Genomic DNA, 20,490 nt, shown 5'->3' with positions numbered 1-20,490 from the left:
AACTCACCGGAATTAGCAGGAATGAAAATATAAAATTTGAATAAAATATTAGTATACTAGTTTAGGTTATTTATTTATTTTTTCTAGGGGCTTTACGTCGCACCGACACAGATAGGTCTTATGGCGGCGAAGGTTATTTATTATCATTGTGTGTGAAACGGAACGTTATTTAAAGGATTTACATAATTATAGTACGAAAAGAAGCAAAGTATAGCGCCGGTCCCCTTCAACAGCTAAGCAGCCAGCAAGCGCGGGGAGAAGGGAAATCTGCGTTGGCGAACCAGTTGGAGGGTAGAGGCAGCAAGCGCGGGAGAAGGGAAATCTGCTTTGGCTAACCAGTTGGAGGGGAGAGGGGCTGAGGTGCAGAGGTGTGTCTCCAGGCAGGCAGTATGCCGGCTTAGCATTGGCCAGCAGGTATTCATTGCTGATCGCGCGGAACTTGAAATGTCGCAACTTTAGTCCCCTTAGTTAACACCGTAATGAATGTCGGCACCCAAAATTGATGCTGACATCTTTTTTACGTGTCCCTCAGTGTGTTTTCCAAGTTTCATCGCGATCGGCGACTTAACCATTGCCGATATTCCCTTGTTAGTGACATTTCACGAAACTCGAAGGACACAATCGCCTAGATTCGAAAAATCTGGTCGTAGCAGGCGGAGCCGTGGGTTAAAGCTAGTTGAAGGGTACTTCAGAATCCAAAACTTAGCCCCAGCCAGACAATTTAGAAACCTTCACCCTTCCAAGAACAGGGCCACATCGGTGGACTGAGTAGCCGAGGCCCTGTAGCTAAGAAACTCATCCCCGCCAAATCCATCTAGTTAACCCACGCCCCCACTTCCCTCCTTTAAGAAACCAAGTAAAACCCCGCCAAGTAATAACCTGCTCCCAAATACCACGTCAAGCACTTAGAAATTTTAAATCCCTATTACTAAGCCAAGAAACTCACGCACTCTTACTGCAAATACCAAACACCGCCTTCTTCCTTTAAACAATAAGCTACTTTCAAATACTGAAAATCACACTACCTTGAAGCACCAGAACGATAGATGGTCGCCGAGGCGGGTCCACTGCTAAATGCTGAAAATTCACTGTTGCTTTCTGAATATAACACCTGTACACGAATATTACACATATAAATTCCATAATTTATATAATACAGTCACTGCACGTAACCGATCGGTACAATTCCGCTGCAAACTCAAAAGCAAGTTTGGGCGTGGTCAGTACCTGGACGAGCGACCATCTAGACCTGCCACATACCGAATCGTGCTGGCCGTTGTACCACCCTGGTCATCGGGCAAAATGATTGAGGACCACAAACAACAAAAACACATTAAAACACATCCTAAAACAATTAAAAATTCATTAAATTGTTAAAACTCCTAAAACTATTCAGACACACATACCCACATAAAAGCCGACAGAGGAGTGCAAAGGCGCACTGGTATCGGCACCACTCAGGAGATAGGTGGCACGTACAGAAGGGAAAGAAAGGGGCTCATCAACATTTGACCAACTTTTCACTACAAGCATTTTACACTTCAAAATCTCGTCGAACCTGTTCTTGTACTGATTTTAAATTCCAGAAATTCACAAATCTTAGTACGTTCAGCATACCCGTGTAACTTATTTTCATTATGGAATTTCAACATAAAATAAGATAAAAGAAATTAAAATATTTTCTGACTGCGTACATGTGTAGGAAAAAAGGGGCTCATTGCTCTGAACTATTATCTTAAGTCTATGTATTACTGTATATTTTCATTATCATTAGTAAAATAATTAGAGCAATATAACAGCTAAGAACATTTTTCAAGTCCCTGACATGCACAATATCACATTTTACAATATTTATAACAATTTACCAATTATTTCCGTAACGATTACGTCCATCACATCCCGTAACACAGGCTACAGTTCATTATCCATGAGGGATTTTTGAGAAATAATCACTTGCTTCATTATCACAGAATCCCATTAATTCTTGTAAGTCGAACTTCTAGGCAGATACGAGTAAAGCTCCCAGGCAAGAAAATCATTGTGCTTTGTTGGGGTAATTAAGTGAAGGTGAGATTTAGGCATGAAGGGAACTTACCTTCGAATCTTACTCTGGCAGGTAAAATTGGCTATCAGGATGGATGGAAGCATCATGGTCTCTTTCGTTTCACTGCTATGGAGACGGATTCCCAAGCTGCGTTGTAATTGGTCCGGAAACTCAACAAAGGAGATCTCTTAATCTTAATCTCTGCCACCGGCAGGGATGGAAATAGTGATTTCTTCGCATACCTCTCATCCCAGAAGTTATTCCAACTCCCAAGCATTGTATGGTTAGCTGTTACAAGGTCTAACTCTGAGGGCTTCTGACAAGCGGTTTTGATGATAGATATCCAGTCACTAGGAACAATGGCCTAGGCTTTTGAATTCATCAGACTCATATTCCTATCGTTCTCAAGATAGGAATGGCCCCTTACTGGGAAAATGACGTTTTTCTCTCAACGTCCACTATGTTGAAGAGGAACCGAAGGAAAGTGAAGTTCTTCTGTTGTCCACTACACGAGTCACAGGACATACTCAAGTGCATTATATTAAAAATGGTTGTAGATGAAGTGATGCAACAAGGAGCATACATCGTCATTTCCCTTTCTGCCTTCATGCTCCGGATACACAAGAAAAACACTTTGGGAAGTGGACAGTACATGGACGTTAAATGCAAACACAGATAACTGTCTCCTGTAGTAGATATCATTCATGGAGATTTTGGGAACAGCGAAATTTCTCCCACAGTCGGAGCAAATCACCTCAAATTGACACTGACGTTTTGATTTCTCCTTATGTCTTCTTTTTTCTCAAATAAATAGCTTCTGTTCTGCTTAGCTAACATCCTGTTGCTAGTACACAGCGCGAGAAGGATACCGCACGAATGGCGATCAGCCACTTCTTACCCTGTATGCTCGTTTTTCTTCAGCTCATTTTTCTGGACGGAGCTCCTTCTTTCACAGATGGAAGTTGCCCACTACGAAGTTCAAATGAACATCAGCAGACGGAGTGAAGATCGCCATTTTCCCCGAGCTCCTTCTTTCCCTGTACCCTTCTGTTAGGAATATAGCGATCGCGCAGCGTATAATGGAAATGAGGAGTATATCTAGGGACAGGCTATTTGCAAGATGCAAGTCGATACTATTCGGTCCGATGTTACACTAATGTGACTGTATGAAGTTACTATAGCATCAAGTTTTCTGAAAACTTTCCAGTGGTTCTTCTTATGAAATTGGATGATCCGGAATTCGCAACCGTAAAATGATTGCGCTATAATACATATTTTTATTTAAGAGACATAACCTTATCTCTAAATAATATGTAGTCGTTACAAAGGTAGATATACTGTACATTAATGAAAATAGTATGAAAATACTTGACTGGAGAAAGTCAGTTTGGTAAAACAATATAATTGAAAACCCACACATTCAAAATTAATATTTACAAAGTACTTGATCCCAAATACCGTTGTACATTATAACAGTGATAAAAGTCATTAAACCCTTTTCATTGGAGGATTCATATCCATATAACGTTCTTAAATATCATACATATTCGGCTGTAACATTTTAATAACACGTCTCTTCACTCATATAATGTCCATCGTGTCCAATTCCACTTTTCCATTTCTTCTCTTATTGTTGTACTTCTTGTCAAGGACGGGTAGAGCCTGAAGTCGAACGGGCCTTCTGACACTGAGCTCGGGCGAAACACTCACTCCATTTCCTGAAACAAATTATGCATCAGTGAAATGCGCCCTTATGGGTGTTTCTCTTAGAATATGTGCAGTTATGAGGACACATATGTAGAAGTATATCTCGCTCTATATTTAAACTCGTTAAATTGTTTCTTGTAGTACAAAATTATATCTGACAGTGTGGTTCCCAGTGAACAAGAATCTAAGATGGTTTGATTAGTCTGTTATATGGGAAATGAGATTATAGCAATCTTTTTAATTTTGCTTCGACTATATCATGTCAGTCGGCCCCGTGGTGTAGGGGTAGCGAGCCTGCCTCTTACCCGGAGGCCCCGCGTTCAATTTCCAGCCAGGCCTGGGATTTTTTTTTGCTAGGGGCTTTACGTCGCGCCGACACAGATAGGTCTTATGGCGACGATGGGGTAGGAAAGGCCTAGGAGTTGGAAGGAAGCGGCCGTGGCCTGAATTAAGGTACAGCCCCAGCATTTTCCTGGTGTGAAAATGGGAAACCACGGAAAACCATTTTCAGGGCTGCCGATAGTGGGATTCGAACCTACTATCTCCCGGATGCAATCTCACAGCCGCGCGCCTCTACGCGCACGGCCAATTCACCCGGTACCTGGGATTTTTACTTGGATCTCATGGCTGGTTCGAGGTCCGCTCAGCCTACGTCATTACATTTGGGAAGCTATCCGACGGTGAGATGATTATTATTATTATTATTATTATTATTATTATTATTATTATTATTATTATTATTATTATTATTATTATTATTATTATTATTAAACCACTAAAACATATGAAAAGGGTAATAGCCTTAATCTTACCAATCTACTTAAACCAGTTCTCTATCTATCTATCTATCTATCTATCTATCTATCTATCTATCTATCTATCTATCTATCTACCAAGAAGGTGTCCGGCTCCATGGCTAAATGGTTAGGGAGCTGGGTCTTTGGGCACAGGGGTCCCGGGTTCGCAGGATCGGGAATTTTAACCATAAGTAGTTAAATCCCCTGGCACGGAGACTGGGTGTATGTGTCGTCTTCATCATCATTTCATCCTCATCACGACGCGCAGGTCGCCTACAGGAGTCAAATCAAAAGACTGCACCTGGCGAGCCGAAGTCCTCGGACACATCCCAGCACTAAAAGCCATACGCCAGCTCTGTCCATCGCGGCGCCCGAGGTGCCCTTTTATGGCGCCCTTCGCAATTAATTTCCAAATTAAATTTTACTTAATATTTGAAAACAATGCTTTTGCATTTCAATCAATATTCTTACTTTTCTCTTAAAAATACCGTCCTCAAAGTCAGGAAATTTGTTATATCCGTACCTCCAAATACACAAAGAGCTTTGAGTAAGCCATAAATGTAACAGACTCGTGTCCGCAATTAGTGAAGAGATAGAAGAAAGGTTCAGAAAGAGAGGTATTCGACATGTACAGTAAGTAGTTGCGACAAAGGGAAATCCTCCACAAACCTCTCACTGTGGGGGTGGGGGCTAGCGCCAGGTATAAGGCCCTCTCTACTCACGGAGCCAAATATAGCCGCATATTTATTCTGCCAAACAGAACCGCTTTCTTATGATTCACTTGATTCCAATGCCATAAACTACCTACCATGACGGAGTTTCGCCAGGACGACAATGGGACACCCAATTTGCCCACAAAGTAACCCTAATCCCAACAAAGCTGTGCCGTAAACATAGAACAAACGATTTATGAAAGTCTTGCAATTGGAATGTTCCCAGTTCCTAGCTTTCAGGCGAACATTCAGTATTACTTGTGAGCTTATGCAGGGCTTATGGAATACGTTTTGAGTGCCTTGTGTTGTGATAGGTTGTACATTCAACATGATTCGTGTGCTTTTTTTCATTACTATTTAAACTTTAAATTATTCAGTTTATAATCAGTTACATTTCATTAAACATAACTCTCCTTAATATGGCTAAAAGGCAAAGAAATTATAACTTTAACAGTGAATGGGAGGACCAGTATTGCTTTATTGAAAACAAAGGAAGGTCTGTGTGTTTATTGTTTAATGCTAATTCTAATTCTAATGCTAATTCTGAACTAAGAAAACACAAAGTGAAAGACCTAAAATCTAAATTAGTATTGCAACAATGTGCGTTTAAGGAGCCAGTTCAGCAAACGCGTAACGTGACAATAGGTTTTTACAAAGTTTCAGTGATGGGGAAGTAGTAAAAGAAGCTATGCTAAATGCCGCTGAATCTCTGTTCGGAATCTCACAAAGATAAATCTGAATTGATATCTTCAATCAGAGGACTTCAGTTGTCTCACCAAACTGCTGCTAGGCGGGTTGAACAGATTTCTAATAATATGGAATCTCAATTATATCAGGATTTGAAATCGTGTGAACAGTTTTCACTCCAGTTTGATAAAAGTGCTGATTTGTCTGACACTGCTGAATTGTGTGTATTTGCTAGAATAGTTTTTAATGATTTTACAGTAAAGGAAGAATTTGTCAAGCTATTACCACATCATTGACGTACTAGGGGAGAAGACATATTTAATGCTTTCGTTAAATTCACCAAAGAGAGTAACTACCACTGTCAAAGCTTGTCGCTATAACAGCAGATGGGGCACCGTCTATGACTGGTAGAAATAATGGATTTCTTTCTCTGTGCGCTAAGGATGAATCATTTCCAAAATTTCTTTCTTATCATTGTATTATTCACCAAGAAGCTTTATGCGCAAAGGTTTTAAAGTTCGATCATGTCATGAAAATTGTAACTCATGTCGTGAATTATATAAGATCGTCATCTACTCGTCATCGATTGTTCAGAAATATTGTAAGTGTGTCAGATTCGGAGTATGGTGACGTCATCCTTCATGCAGACGTAATGTGGCTTAGTAGGGGGAAAACACTCGAACGGTTTTGCTGCCTGTTGGATGAGATATGAGATGTTATGAAATCATCTCCTGAGAAATATTATCACGAACTTGATGATATATCTTGGCTAATCGAATTAGCATTCTTGGCAGACATCACCTCAAAATTAAATGAGTTAAATCTCGAATTGCAAGGTAAAGATCATAAGTATTGTCAATGCATTTGCAAAGAAACTTAAGGTATGGATTGTCCATTTAAATAGACATTCCCTTTCACATTTTCCAAATTTGAAATCTATGGCAGATACAGTAAATGGCGGCAAGCATGATTTTTCATCTCTTGCTAAACATCTTGAAACTCTTGGGTCCGAATTTGGTAGCAGATTTAGCCAGTTTTCAATGCTTGAACTAGTGATCATGTTTGTCAATAATCCCTTCGCTTCTGTTGACGTTTGTGAGCTTGGAGGAAGAGTGTGTAAAATATTCGAAAATTATAATCCTGAAGAATTAGAAATGGAAATTTTAAGCCTTCAGTCAGACCTTCCTTTTAAATCCTCCCACGCAACATGTGGCAATTTCTGGACTTGGATAAGGGTCAATGATCGGGTTTTTAAAATATTATAGCGCAAATGAATGTTAATATCAAAATTGCATAATATAATCAGGTCATAGAAAACGAAGAAATTGTTTCCATATCCGGCTGAATGTTTCCAGTAGTTCCCTGGGGAATAGTTTAGCAATAATAGTTTTGTTGGCGGGTTTTGATGCTAATATATTTTCTTCACTTTGTGCTGTCAACCAATCCAAGAGTAACAACACTGTCGTCTGGTACATTTTGAAAATAAACGTCTTGTAACCACTTTTGAAGTAACGTTTTAGTTAACTTCCCGGACGGTGAAGGCAAAACGAATAAATGATCTGCTGTAAACAAACTCTTTTTTTAACAATAGGGCAAAATTCACCGTCCTTTTCTTTTAACACAACTAACGTCCGACTCGTTGGCTGAATGGTCAGCGTACTGGCCTTCGGTTCAGAGGGTCCCGGGTTCGATTCCCGGCCGGGTCGGGGATTTTAACCTTCATTGGTTAATTCCAGTGGCTCGGGGCTTGGGTGTTTGTGCTGTCCCCAACATTCCTGCAACTCACACACCTCACATAACAGTATCCTCCACCACAATAACACGCAGTTACCTACACATTGCAGATGCCGCCCACCCTCATCGGAGGGACTGCCTTACAAGGGCTGCACTCGGCTAGAAATAGCCACACGAAATTATTATTACTAACACAACTAACAGTTTAGGTAACAGTTCTCCATCGGCGGAAATTACATTCTGAATTGTAAAGCTGTGTGTTAATGAGTTCAACGATTGCGCTTCTGCGGAAATATTTTTCTCTCCCTTTAAATGTAGCATATGTCCAGCATGGAACTCTTCGTTATACCCGCTTTGGTCTGTGTTAAAAACGCACTTTGGAGAGAGAGAGAGTTTATTAATTCGCATACCTCTCCTACAAAAATTGTTGCGTTCAACGCAAGGTCAAGTTGAACGGCTGTGTAACTTTTGGTTTCAAATTCGTAACTTTCCGGGAACCAATATTGAATTTATTTTTTAACTTTCGTACCCAGAAAGTTGAGGCGCGGAAGGTATCGTCATGAACACGCGGAGCATTCTTCAGGGTCTATTTTCTAATGTGTACGTCATGGACGTCTTTGTTGATGTTCAGCCTCGTCTTTTTAAATTCTTCAAATGTTTCTTTGGTGATTAATTTCAGTTGTTCTGCCTTTGTGCCGCCAGATTCTACTTGTAGCTTCCATCTAGAAAGGTCCGATTGGTGCCGTAGCTTTTAAAATTGGTGCTGAAGGACTTTAAACGACATTTTCTTTCCCCTCCTTCGTTCAGCCAATAATCAACCGTCTTCTTTTTGTATGTGATACTTATTGCAGGTGTTTTTCACTGTCAGTGTCGGATATGGCAAATGTATCGTTTCTAATAACATTGTTATAGTCAGGAAAACTAACGTCTCTTCATGTCCAACTTTTTCTGCAAAAATTTTTTTTAGAAGTTGCTTAACGTCGCACCGAAACGGAAAGGTCTTATGGCGACGATGGGACAGGAGGGGGCTAGGAGTGAGAAGGAAGCGGCCGTGGCCTTAATTAAGGCATAGCCCTAGCATTTGCCTGGTGTGAAAACGGGAAAACACGGAAAACCATCTTCAGGGCTGCCGGCGGTGGGGTTCGAACCCACTCTTTCCCGAATACTGGATACTGGTCGCACTTCAGCGACTGCAGCTATCTTGCTCGGTTTTTCTGCAGTAAGACCTGTAAACAAGGATCATGGTTCAGTCTTGGCGCACGTCTACTTTTGTCATGAAAATATGTAACAAAGATGTTACTTACGGTACAGTTGAAAACACAATTCTCTTTCACCAGGTGATATATGGCTTTCACAGCGATCACTTTCAGCAAAGCAGCTTTGTAGACAAACTACCATATTCCAAGGATTAAAATTTGAAACGTGTTCCAATTGTACATCGTCGTTGTCAATACCTGATATTTGTAAATTATCTGACTGTAAATTAATGTTTTTTAAATTAATTGTCCGGTCAGGTCAAGAATATCCTGCTACCGTATGTGACAGTAGACGGTACAACCTGCGACTGTCTGGCCGAGGGTCAGGCGGCCATTACCAAACCTGACGACCAGAAGGGGGGGCCAACGGCTACGGGTGGAGGAGTTCCCCTTCTGGAGGCCAGATGAAGCCTTTGTGCCGAAAACGGCACATAAATTCATCAGAAGTTGGCAGTCAATGGCTACGAAGGCGGAAGAAGGAACTTTGTAAACACCTCAACGGCGGAGTAGGCAGAGGAACTGCGAACCACAACTGCTGCCTTGTAGATAGGGAGTGGACCCCAAAGGCTAATGGAAGATACCCTGACAGAAAACGGGCTGGTATGACAGCTGAGAGGGCAGCCCCCTCATCATGCTAGCTTCCGTAGGGCTAATAACTAACGTGGAGCGAAATTAACTATTCGGAGAAACATGATAGTAGCCGGACGGATAACAAGGGAACAACCTGGCGCGAAAAGGTAGATGAGAATTGGTACTTGGAATGTGACCTCGCTGTCAGGGAAGGAGGTAGAAATAGTCGAAGAAATGGAAAAGTACAAACTTGCCATACTTGGAGTCAGTGGAACCAAGAGAAAAGGTAATGGCCAAATAAATTTGGATAAGGGATATGTAACGAGTCAGCAGGAATGAACGGGCAAAAGAAGGAGTGGCCATCTTTATGTCTGAAGCAGTGGAAAAGAAAGTGACAGGATGGGAACCTATCAATTCCAGACTTATCACAGTGGATGTGGAACTAGAAGAAAGTATTACGCTAGTCCAGACATATACCCCCATTGAAGATATGCAAGAAGTGGATAAGGAGCAATTATATGTTCAAATGCAAAAAGCTATAGACAAAGCCAGGGAAAGAAGTAGACATGTTATTGTGATGGGGGACTGGAATGCTAGGATTGGAAATAGGTTACGTCGAGGACATGGATGTATGGGCCAACATGGAGCAGAACGAACCATCAATACCAATTGTGAAATAATGCTGGAATTCTGTATTGATAATGAGCTAAGGATTGGCAACACCTTTTTCCCCCATAAAAGTATCCATAAAATAACTTTTGAGGCAATAGGCCGAGGAGCAAAGAGTTGCATTGACTACTTTTGTTATACTAAGAACATGACTTATGCAGCACTAGATGTAATGGTCTTCCGCAGTGCAGAAATGAGTACAGAACATCGGCTTCTGGTTATGAAAACAAGGTTCAAGACTACACCCACACCCTCTCATCTTCGATTTGAGAAAATAAGAATTTCTGCATTTAGAGAGGAAGAGTAAGGCAGAATTATGTTCAGAAGTTGGGGGAAAACCTCAGCCAACAGAAAGAGAAGAACCTGAGAGAGGTTGGAACTTAGAAGAGAGATGGAGGAAATTTAAGACGAATATTATCAAAGTAGCAGAAGAGGTCTGTGGGAAAACTACAGTAAACACACGAAGGAAACGAACAAAGTGGTGGACTGAGGAAGTCAAGGAAAGTGTAAGGTGGAAAAAGGTAGCTTGGAAGGAGTACGTGAGAACAAGAAGGGTAGAGGACTGGAGGAATTATGTTGAAGCACGCAATGAAGTGAAGCGGAAAGTACAAGAGGCAAAAGAAAAGAACTGGCAGGAATTTGGTGAGGAAATGGAATCAGAATACAGAAATAATCAGAAGAATTTTGGAAGATACTAAGATCCCTCCAAGGCAAAACTGGAAAGAGAATCAGAAACATCAAAGACAGGAACCATAAGATCCAAACGAGGCCACGGGACATCCTTGATACATGGAACACGTACTATGAGGATGTGTTCTGCGCAGACCAGAATTCACAAGACGACGCCGGAAATGGGGAAGAAGAAGAACTAGAAGAAGGGGAGACAATTATGCAGAGTGAAGTAAGAGAGGCTGTCACTGAAATGAAGGTGGGCAAGGCAGCTGATTGGGATGGAATTTCACCGGAATTGATGAAGTATGGAGGAGAGGCTGTGGTGAAATGGATGACAAGGATATGCCAACAAGCTTGGAGCATTCAGAAGATTCCAAAGGATTGGGAGAAGAACATTATTGTTCCTATCCATAAGAAGGGCAGCACTCTAGACTGCGCAAACTATCGAGCAATTTGTCTTTTACAGTGTGGCCGGAAAGATATACTCTCGCATATTGGAGAGGAGGCTGAGACAAGAAGTAGAGGAAAAGTTGGAAGAAGGACAGTGTGCTTTCAGGCCAAGTCGACAAACACACGACCATATATACACACTAAAAACCGTTATAGTGAAACGACTTAGTCGAGGAAAGGATGTTCTAGCTGCATTTGTAGACCTAAAGGCCCCATTTGACTCGGTCCCCAGGGAACAGCTTTGGGCAGCATTCGAAGACGAAAAGGTAACCAAGACCCTCTTATGCCGCATTAGGAGCGTGTACAATAGAGTCCAAGGAGTGGTGAGAATATCTGGTGAATGCTCTAGGGAATTTGAAATGGCGAAGGGAGTAAAGCAGGGTGACAGCTTGAGCCCTCTTCTCTTTGTGATCTTCATGAACCAAGTCATTACGCAGTGTAAAAGGATTAAGGTTGGCAACTGGAACATGAGACCAATATATGTCCAATCCCTGATCTATGCGGACGACATTCTGATTTTGGCTGAGAAAGAGGAGGATCTTCAACAAGCTCTTACTGAATGGGCTTATGCCTTCCAGGACCGTGGGATGGAAGTGAATGCGAGCAAAACCAAGGTCATGCAGTTCATCAAAGGAGAAAAAGTACAGCTTCAGATCAAGTGGAACAATGAGGATATTGAGCAAGTAGAACAAACTGAGTATCTGTGCACCATTTTCAGAGAGGATGGAAAATTAGAGGCAGAAATAAACAACAGAATTAGAAAAGCTAATCAAGTTTACTATGGTATAAACAACACATTCATAGGGAAGAAAGAAATTATTAGAAACACAAAAATGCGGATATATCATGCCGTGTACCTGCCAACCCTCCTGTATGGCGCAGAGAGTTGGACAGTGCATAAAAAACTGGAGAGTCGTCTGGTTGGGTGGCCATGGATTGAATGGGAGGAATACATCTTGGGACTGATCAGAAAGCGAGGGAAGATCCTGGGTGAGGTTCAGAGAATGGCGCACGACAGAAGAAACTTTAGTATATGGCTGAAATGTCCCGACGCCTAACGGCACAAAGGGAGAGAAGAAGAAGAAGAAGAAGAAGAAGAAGAAGAAGAAGAAGAAGAAGAAGAAAATTAATTGTTGTCTGTGGCAGTAAAATTAAGAAACAGACAAAATAAAATTGTCACACTTGATGACGGAACGATTAGGGACCTGTTCATCCGAAAAATCACGTTTGGAAGGTGTAAGGGGGAATGCAACGCGGCACGGCTTGTCGTGGCCTGGTTGCCACGAGCCATCGCGTGCTACTGGGATTCAAGATCAGCTTATACTCTCCCCATCTCCTCGCTAATGCCAGATAGACTTGATATTACTTTTATTGCTATGGGGGATCGTGGTAGCGGGTAAGATCACCAGGAGACCGCCCACCTTCGCAGTGCAATAGTTAGCGTTTCTAGCTGCCGTCCTCGGATCCACGGGTTCGATTCCCTGTAGTAGATGCAGCTCACCTCCATTTGGAGTGCATCTGAAAAGAGCTGCCCTACCTTAGGACGAGAACACGAATGTACATTAATTTACATTTCTTACCGGAGACAGTGGAAAATGGGCAGCTTTTACGGGATTTGCCTGCCAGCTGGACAACATACTGAAAGATAGATAGTGCTGTCTAGGCACGGCCTTTTCATTATCAACTGAGTACTTATGTTTTACTACTTGCTTTAAATCGCACCGACACAGATAGGTCTCATGGTGACGATGGGATAGTAGAGGGCTAGGAGGGGGAAGAAAGCGGCCTTAATTAAGATACAGCTCCACCATTTGCCTGGTGTGAAAATGAGAAACCACGGTAAACCAGCTTCAGGGCTGCAGACAGTGGGGTTCGAACCCACTATCTTCCGAATACAAGTTCATAGCTACGTGACCCAAACAGCACAGTCACTTGCTCGGTTAACTCAGAACCATGTATCTGGATTGGCAAACGGTAATTCTTGACCTGAATATAACATTTTCGAAGAAGGGAGGAAATGAATTAACAATTTCTGAAATATAAGTCGGTGGTCTCAAAAGTGTTCGTGTAAGGTATGCGTGTCTTATGTCTGGGGGGAAGCATAGCTTCATAGCACATTTATCAGTACTTCCTCTTCAGACTTCGTCATGCGTAACAAAGTTATCATTAGAATCACATTAGGTAGGCTGGTAGTCTTAATTTTTTTTTTTTTTTTGCTAGTTGCTTTACGTCGCACCGACTCAGATAGGTCTTATGGCGACGGTGGGACAGGGAAGTGCTAGGAGTGGGAAGGAAGCGGCCGTGGCCTTAATTAAGGTACAGCCCCAGCATTTGCCTGGTGTGAAAATGGGAAACCACGGAAAACCATTTTCAGGGCTGCCGACAGTGGGGTTCGAACCTACTATCTCCCGAATACTGGATACTGGCCGCACTTAAGCGACTGCAGCTATCGAGCTCGGTGGTAGTCTTAAAAGTAACCTAAATCACTCGTAATAGGTCAGATACTACCTCATTTAGGGGCTGCCTGGTCGAAGCGGTAAAGGCGTATTCGGTTCGCCCGGAAGGACGTGGGTTCGAATCCCCGTCCGGAAGTTGTAAAATTTTAGAAACGAGATTTCCACTTCCGGAGATGCATATGGCCCTACACAAAAAATGAGTACCAGGTTAATTCCTGGGGGCAAAGGCGGCCGGGCATGGAGCTAACCACTCTACCCCTTCAAGTGCCGAGGTTACGGATAGTGAAAGCCATTACCTTCCAAAACTCCAAGGACCTTCATGATCTGTAGGCTACGGTGATGACTTTGACTACCTCATTTAGTCACTGAACTTCGTACGGGGTCCCAATGTATTTTACAACATCGAGGAATAAAACTACACATTCCCTACTTAATACAAGGGAAGGTAGGCTATCTTGTGATATACAGCATGCATTAGTCGCTGATGGAGTGCCCTTGCGTTAATTCGTAGTTCACATGTGCTTGCTCATACAGACGTTCTTTCTTTCTTACCCTCCGGAGTTGATTTTTCCCTCGGACTCAGCGACGGATCCCACCTCTACCGACTCACGGTCAGTGTCCTGGAGCGTGAGACTTTGGGTCGGGGGTGAAACTGCGGAGGAGCACCAGTACCTCCCCAGATGGCCTCATCTTCTATGTTGAACAAGGGCCTTGTGGGGGGACGGAAAGATCGAAAGGAATAGACAAGGAAGAGGGAAGAAAGCGGCCGTGGCCTTAAGTTAGGTACCACCCCGGCATTTGCCCGAAGAAGAAGTAGGAAACGACGGAAAACACTTCGGGGATGGCTGAGGTGGGAATAGAACCCCCCTCTACTCACTTGACGCCCGAGGGTGAGTGGACCCCGTTCCAGCCCTCGTACCAATTTTCAAATGTCGTGGCAGAGCCGGGAATCGAATCCAGGCCTCCGGGGGTGGCAGCTAATCACACTAACCACTACACCACAGAGGCGGAGACATTTAATATTTTATCGGACTTAATTATTATCAATATACAAATCACCTCCCATGTATATACGAACACTGTGGATACCCACACAAACATTATGTTTAATAACAATAATGATATTGTCTTTAAGTCGCATTAACTACGTTCACGTTCTTCGCAGATGCCGAGATGCCGGATTTTTGTCCCGCCAGGTTTCTTTTTTTTATCTGCCAGCATATCTACCGGCACGAGGCTGACGTATTTGAGCAACTTCAAATACCACCGGACTGATTCGGGATCGAACATGCCAACTTGAGCTCAGAAGGCCAGCGCTCTACCGTCTGAGCTACTCAGCTCGACAATATTATGTTTATAGGTCCTGAGAAAAGTATGCCTGCGACGAACTTGTACAAAGTCATACGCTCATTCAGTTTTTTGTGACTGTACATGTGAGCATGAACGATCCTGTGTTGTGATACAAAGACATTCAGTGATTTCAGTCGTAACATAGGGGCATTATGTACAACAGATCACACAAATAGCATCCACAAATTCAAAATTACAAAAACAATGTACTTGGAAACATAGCGAGGGGCTGCAGAAATGAAAATAAATATTTAGATGCTGGAGTGAGATTTGGTAAATGAAATGGCGTATGGCTTTGAGTGCCGATAGTGTCCGAGGACATGTCTGGCTCGCCAGGTACAGTTCTTTCTATTTGACGTCCGTAGGGGACCTGCGCCTCATGATGAAGACAACACATACACCCAGCCCCCGTGCCAGCGAAATTAGCCAATGATGGTTAAAATTCACCCTGCCGGGAATTGAACCCGGGACCCCTGTGACCATAGGCCAGCACGCTAACCATTTAGCCATGGAGCCGGACAGTGAGACCTGGTGTTACGAATTAATTCTAAAATTTGAAGGTCAATTACTGTGCCACATGTAAAACATGCAAACAGTTTACTACGCTTATGGAATTCAGTAAAATTATAGACGACTTGAAATGTTGCTGTCCATTGATTTAAGGAACTATCCCCGCGTCCCTTGGGGCAAACGTCTGAAACTACTGGTAGCGGTGCGCTACTGCGCTCCTCGGCCAGTGTATAACAGTTTTTAAAGTTTTGTTGGTAAGTTGGATGTGATAATGCAGAAAATTGTGATGCATTGAGATAATAATGTGCATTGGTTAAGTAGTGTCAGTTGTTTTGATGTTTATGTGTAAAAGTTTGGACGAATACGAGTAAATGATTGTGATGCATTAGATTGTTTAACTGTATCTGTAGTAGGGTTACCAACCGTCCGGCTTTTGCCGGACATGTCCTGCTTTTCAATCAATTTGGTTATGTCCGGCCGGCATTTCTAATTTATCAACATTGTCCGGCATTTTTCGTTACAAGATTGCTTACTTAGGTTTTAGGCTGAAGACAGCATGTTATTGTATCGTACATCAACTCCATGTGCTCAGGGCGCTACTTTCGAGGGTGGAAATAAGTAATACTAATATTCGATATATTGAACTCGAAGTCCAGGCATCGATCAACCAATCAACGCGCTTCATTTCTACGTTTATGTTGAGAGAAACCAGAAGTGTCGAGAGCTACAGTTTACATGCAGCTATCGTGTTCGGTTATCTGGTTGTCGCTGTAAATTATAGCGCGAGTATGCAGCGAGTGGAGTGAAATATTAATCTCATTGCATCCTATTACGTACCGGTATGTCATCTTTGCAACCTGAAAGGAGTGAATCTAAAAAAAGTCAGTGTAAATTTTCGGATAAACTAAAACATAAGTATCCTTGCTTTACTCACGGACGCAGTGAAAGTGAAGCGAAATGTGCAGTGTGTGATAGTTATGTTAATGTCGGATATAAAGGTGTTGGTGACTTGGAAAGACACGTTAACAGTGAAAAACACAAAAAGACGGTGAGAACTAGGTCAATATCATGTTCAATGTTATCACTTGTCACTCCCAAATATTCACCAGATGATAAAAAAAGTTCAAGCCGCAGAAGCTACAATGTCATTTCATACAGTTTTCCATCACCAGTCGTACAAATCAATGGACTGCACAGCTAAATTGAATAAGAGTATGTTCTTAGGTTCTGAAGTAGCACAGAAACTGACCTGTGCAAGAACTAAAACAGAAGCCATAATAAATAATGTTATTGCTCCTCACTCGACAGATATTATAATTGAAACTCTTAACAATAAAGTTCCATTTTTTGGCCTAGGAACAGATGCAAACAATCATGGTGCACTAAAGTTGTTTCCAATTGTCATCCAATTCTTTGATTACAAAAATAATGTCATTCAGATAAAATTTCTTGATTGACAAGCATGTCCAAATTAAAGTTCTGAAGGTATTTCCTCCTATATTTCAGATACTCTCAAAAAACATAAAATTACTTCTAGATGCATTGCATTTTCTGGAGACAATGCCAATGTTAATTTTGGAGGCCTTGCACGCAGGGAAGGGAAAAATGTATTCTCTGCTCTCAAAAAAGACTTGAATGAAAACATAGTAGGTGTTGGATGTCCTGCTCACATTCTACATAACTGTTAGCAACATGGAGCTGATGCTCTTCCTGTTGATATTGAGTCTGTGGTGATGAAAATTTTCAACTTCTTTCATATATATGCAGTGCGCACTCAGGAACTGAAAGACTTTTGTGAATTTGTTGATGAAAATTATCTGCGGCTTTTAAATCATTTTAAGACTAGGTGGTTAACATTGTATCCAGAAGTTGAAAGACTCCTGCAATTGTTCCCAGCTCTGAAATCCTACTTTTTTTCTCAGGGTAGGAAGTCAGTGCCTTCATTAATTAGAAACTTCCTTGAAAATGACTTTTCAGAGCTCTATCTTTTGCTTCTTTTCTCAACCATGCACAATTTTAACTATAAAATTTTGTCACTTGAGAAAGAACATAATTCAGTTGTAGAAGTGCTTGAACTATTAGAATCTGTCCATCTTCATTGAAAGGCAGACTTGAAGGTCAATTCATTACCCTTAATGTCAGACAGATGTTAAATACATTTTCAGAAGATGGTTTGGATAAAGAATGCAAAGTGTTTATGGAGAATGTATCTTGTTTCTATGAAACCTACGCTGAGTACTTGGATAAATGGATGCATCCTATAGAGGAATTAAAGTGTTTCAAATGGTTGAAACTTCAAAACATTAAAGACCTTAGCTTTGAAGATATTGTACCATGTATTCAGTACTTAGAGTCAAAAGGTGTAGAAATAGATTATTCAACCAGTTCTGCAATGTAAGGGCTTATTCTAAAACTTCAACTTTGGATAAAGATACAACACTAGACCAACAATGTTCTGTTTTTTTTTAATAAGTGCCAGAACATTGAGGTATTTTCTGAACTTTTGAACATTTGCCAGTTTTTCTTTGCCATACCAGGCAGCAATGCCTCCACTGAACGTGTGTTTTCATTCATAAATGCTCAATGGACAAAGGAAAGGAACCGTTTGTTGGTAGAATCAGTGAAAGGAATGTTACTTGTGAAGTTCAATTTCAAAGATGTGTCGTGTGAAGAATTTTATAAATATGTACTTCAAGAGAATAACTCGCGTCTTTTTTCAAAAGTAGGTTCTGTTGAAAAATACAGCTTCAAGGAAATGAACTGCAGCAAGGACTGATCATTAAGTAAGGTATTTCCTTTTGTAAAATATTGTGTGTAATATATGTATAATTTTGTTATCGATTGAAATTATCAGGCATTTTTCTTAAATGTCCTGCTTTTTGCTAAGCAATGTCCTGCATTTGGAAATTTTCAGTTGGTAACCCTAATCTGTAGGCTATTGAGCTCATTTGTGAATAACATTGCACTCGTTGAAGTGGTGCTTGACACGTATTTTACGGTGAGTAGGAGGTGTATGTCATTGTTGTTGTGATTAATAGCAACATTGTATCTCAGACTCAAGGCAAGAATTTTAATAATTCTTGTGTGTCAGTCGTTAGAGACATTAGTGTCTGAGCATTGGCCGCAAGGTTTAAGTAGTGTGCAGTGAGGTCATGCGCGTAGAGGAAGTGAGAAAGTTTGGGAAGATTTTGCACTAGATAGCTATTTGAATTTGGAATAGATTAAACAAAGAATGATATTGTGAAAGGCGACCTTTATGTTAATGGTTTGTGACCGAGCAAGTGACCGTGTGGTTAGCTTGCATTCGGGAGATAGTGGATTGGAACCCCACAGTCGGCAGCCCTGAAGATGGTTTTCAGTAGTTTCACATTTTCACACCAGGAAAATGCTGGGGTTGTAGCTTAACTAAGGCTACTGGCACTTCCTTCCCACTCCTAGCCATTTCCTATCCCATCTTCTTCATAAGACCTATCTGTATCGGTGCGACGTACAGCTAATTGCAAGAAAAGAATGGTTTGTGATTGGATTGGTCGAATTTGAAAAGGGGTCAGTTGTGATCCTTGTTATCCGTATGTGTCACCTATCTCCGGAGATAGGTGGTGTGAGTGGTACCGATTCCAGTGCGCACCTGGCGCTCCTCTGTCAGTCGTGTATGTGTGTCTTAATCTGTTGAGGTCTTATTAAAGTTATAAGTAATTTGAATTTGTGCTAATAATTGTATGTGCAATAAGACGTTTAAGGTATGTTTATTTACAGAATGTGTGTGTTGTGTTGCCAGGATCAATATTCGCTCACTGTGGTATGTCTGATATAGTGAATAAGTTTGTACAATATGGTAGTACTATGACCGTTCATCACCATGCCATAGGCATGTTAGGAGGTCTAGTCAATCATATATGCCGTTTTCCGCAACATTCTGTGACATATAATGTAGTAATTAGCAGTCTACATGCCGAACCGGGATGTGATTAGCGATATCCCAGCCCGAAGGAAGCAGTTTTCTGCGCTGTAACGAGAAAAGGATAGGGCATTACCGCTGAACCTTGAAATCGCGCTCTCTTTTCGTGCAAGTGAGGAGGAGAGATGACGCTACGCGTGGAAATGTAGGTTGCTGGAGACTGGGCTGAATTAAGGTGTGTTAACTCCTGAGAAAAAATGTCCTTTACTAATTCAACACCGCATTCATTGGTGCCACTTCACCATAATTTACTAAAAAGAGGAAGAGGAAGAAGAAGAAGAAGAAGAAGAAGAACACCTTCATCTGAAATAATTTTTGGAAATTTATGAGTCAGGTCTCATTCGAACCGATGTATTTAATGCTAATTCTTGATGCATATAAGTGAAATACTTGAATAGTGGATCGGTAATGACGCCTGTCATACAGTATTACGCAGATTAAAGATGACTGCCGAAATCTGACAACGTGTGGAAAAAAGTGGGAGGTCTTGCGTGATGAACCATGACGCGTGAATTTCTAAAAGGACGCTTTTGAGATTGTGAATGACCCACTGATCATTTTGGTTTTATATGAGATCAGTAGAAAGTAGGGGTCACGAGCTATAATTTGATTGTTTTCACGTCACTGAAAGATTCAGATTACCGGAGCTTCATTTCAAACAGGGGCATGATTTACTTCCCCCCTGATCATTCAGTCCGGATGCTATAAGCAGAACCAGAACTTAGATACAGTATCCCATTGTCATTTGTGTAGCCGCAGTACTCACACGTTAGGAGTGAACTTGGATATCAGTGTATGAAGTGTTGTGTCATAGAAGAAAAACACATCAGTGCGATGTAAAATATCGCGAAATAAGCCGTGTGGTACAAGATAATGTACAGTATTGATGAATAGAAGTGTTATCTCAACATTTAATT

General features: G+C 41.5%; 1 protein-coding gene across 1 annotated transcript in view; it reads right to left on the bottom strand.

Annotated features, from left to right (window-relative positions):
* Positions 1-3,579: 3,579 nt before the first annotated feature.
* LOC136863524 (osmotic avoidance abnormal protein 3-like) overlaps positions 3,580-20,490 on the bottom strand; it is a 268,651-nt gene continuing 251,740 nt past the window's right edge. Inside the window, exon 20 of the mRNA XM_068225983.1 lies at positions 3,580-3,762. Coding sequence (XP_068082084.1) covers positions 3,626-3,762 — 137 coding nt within the window. The 3' untranslated portion in view covers positions 3,580-3,625. The remainder of the gene's footprint in view (positions 3,763-20,490) is intronic.

This window comes from Anabrus simplex, chromosome 2 (genome assembly GCF_040414725.1).
Source record: "Anabrus simplex isolate iqAnaSimp1 chromosome 2, ASM4041472v1, whole genome shotgun sequence".
Lineage (NCBI taxonomy): Eukaryota > Metazoa > Arthropoda > Insecta > Orthoptera > Tettigoniidae > Anabrus > Anabrus simplex.
Note: the sequence above shows the minus strand (reverse complement) of the source record. Positions and strands in the feature narration are given on the sequence as shown.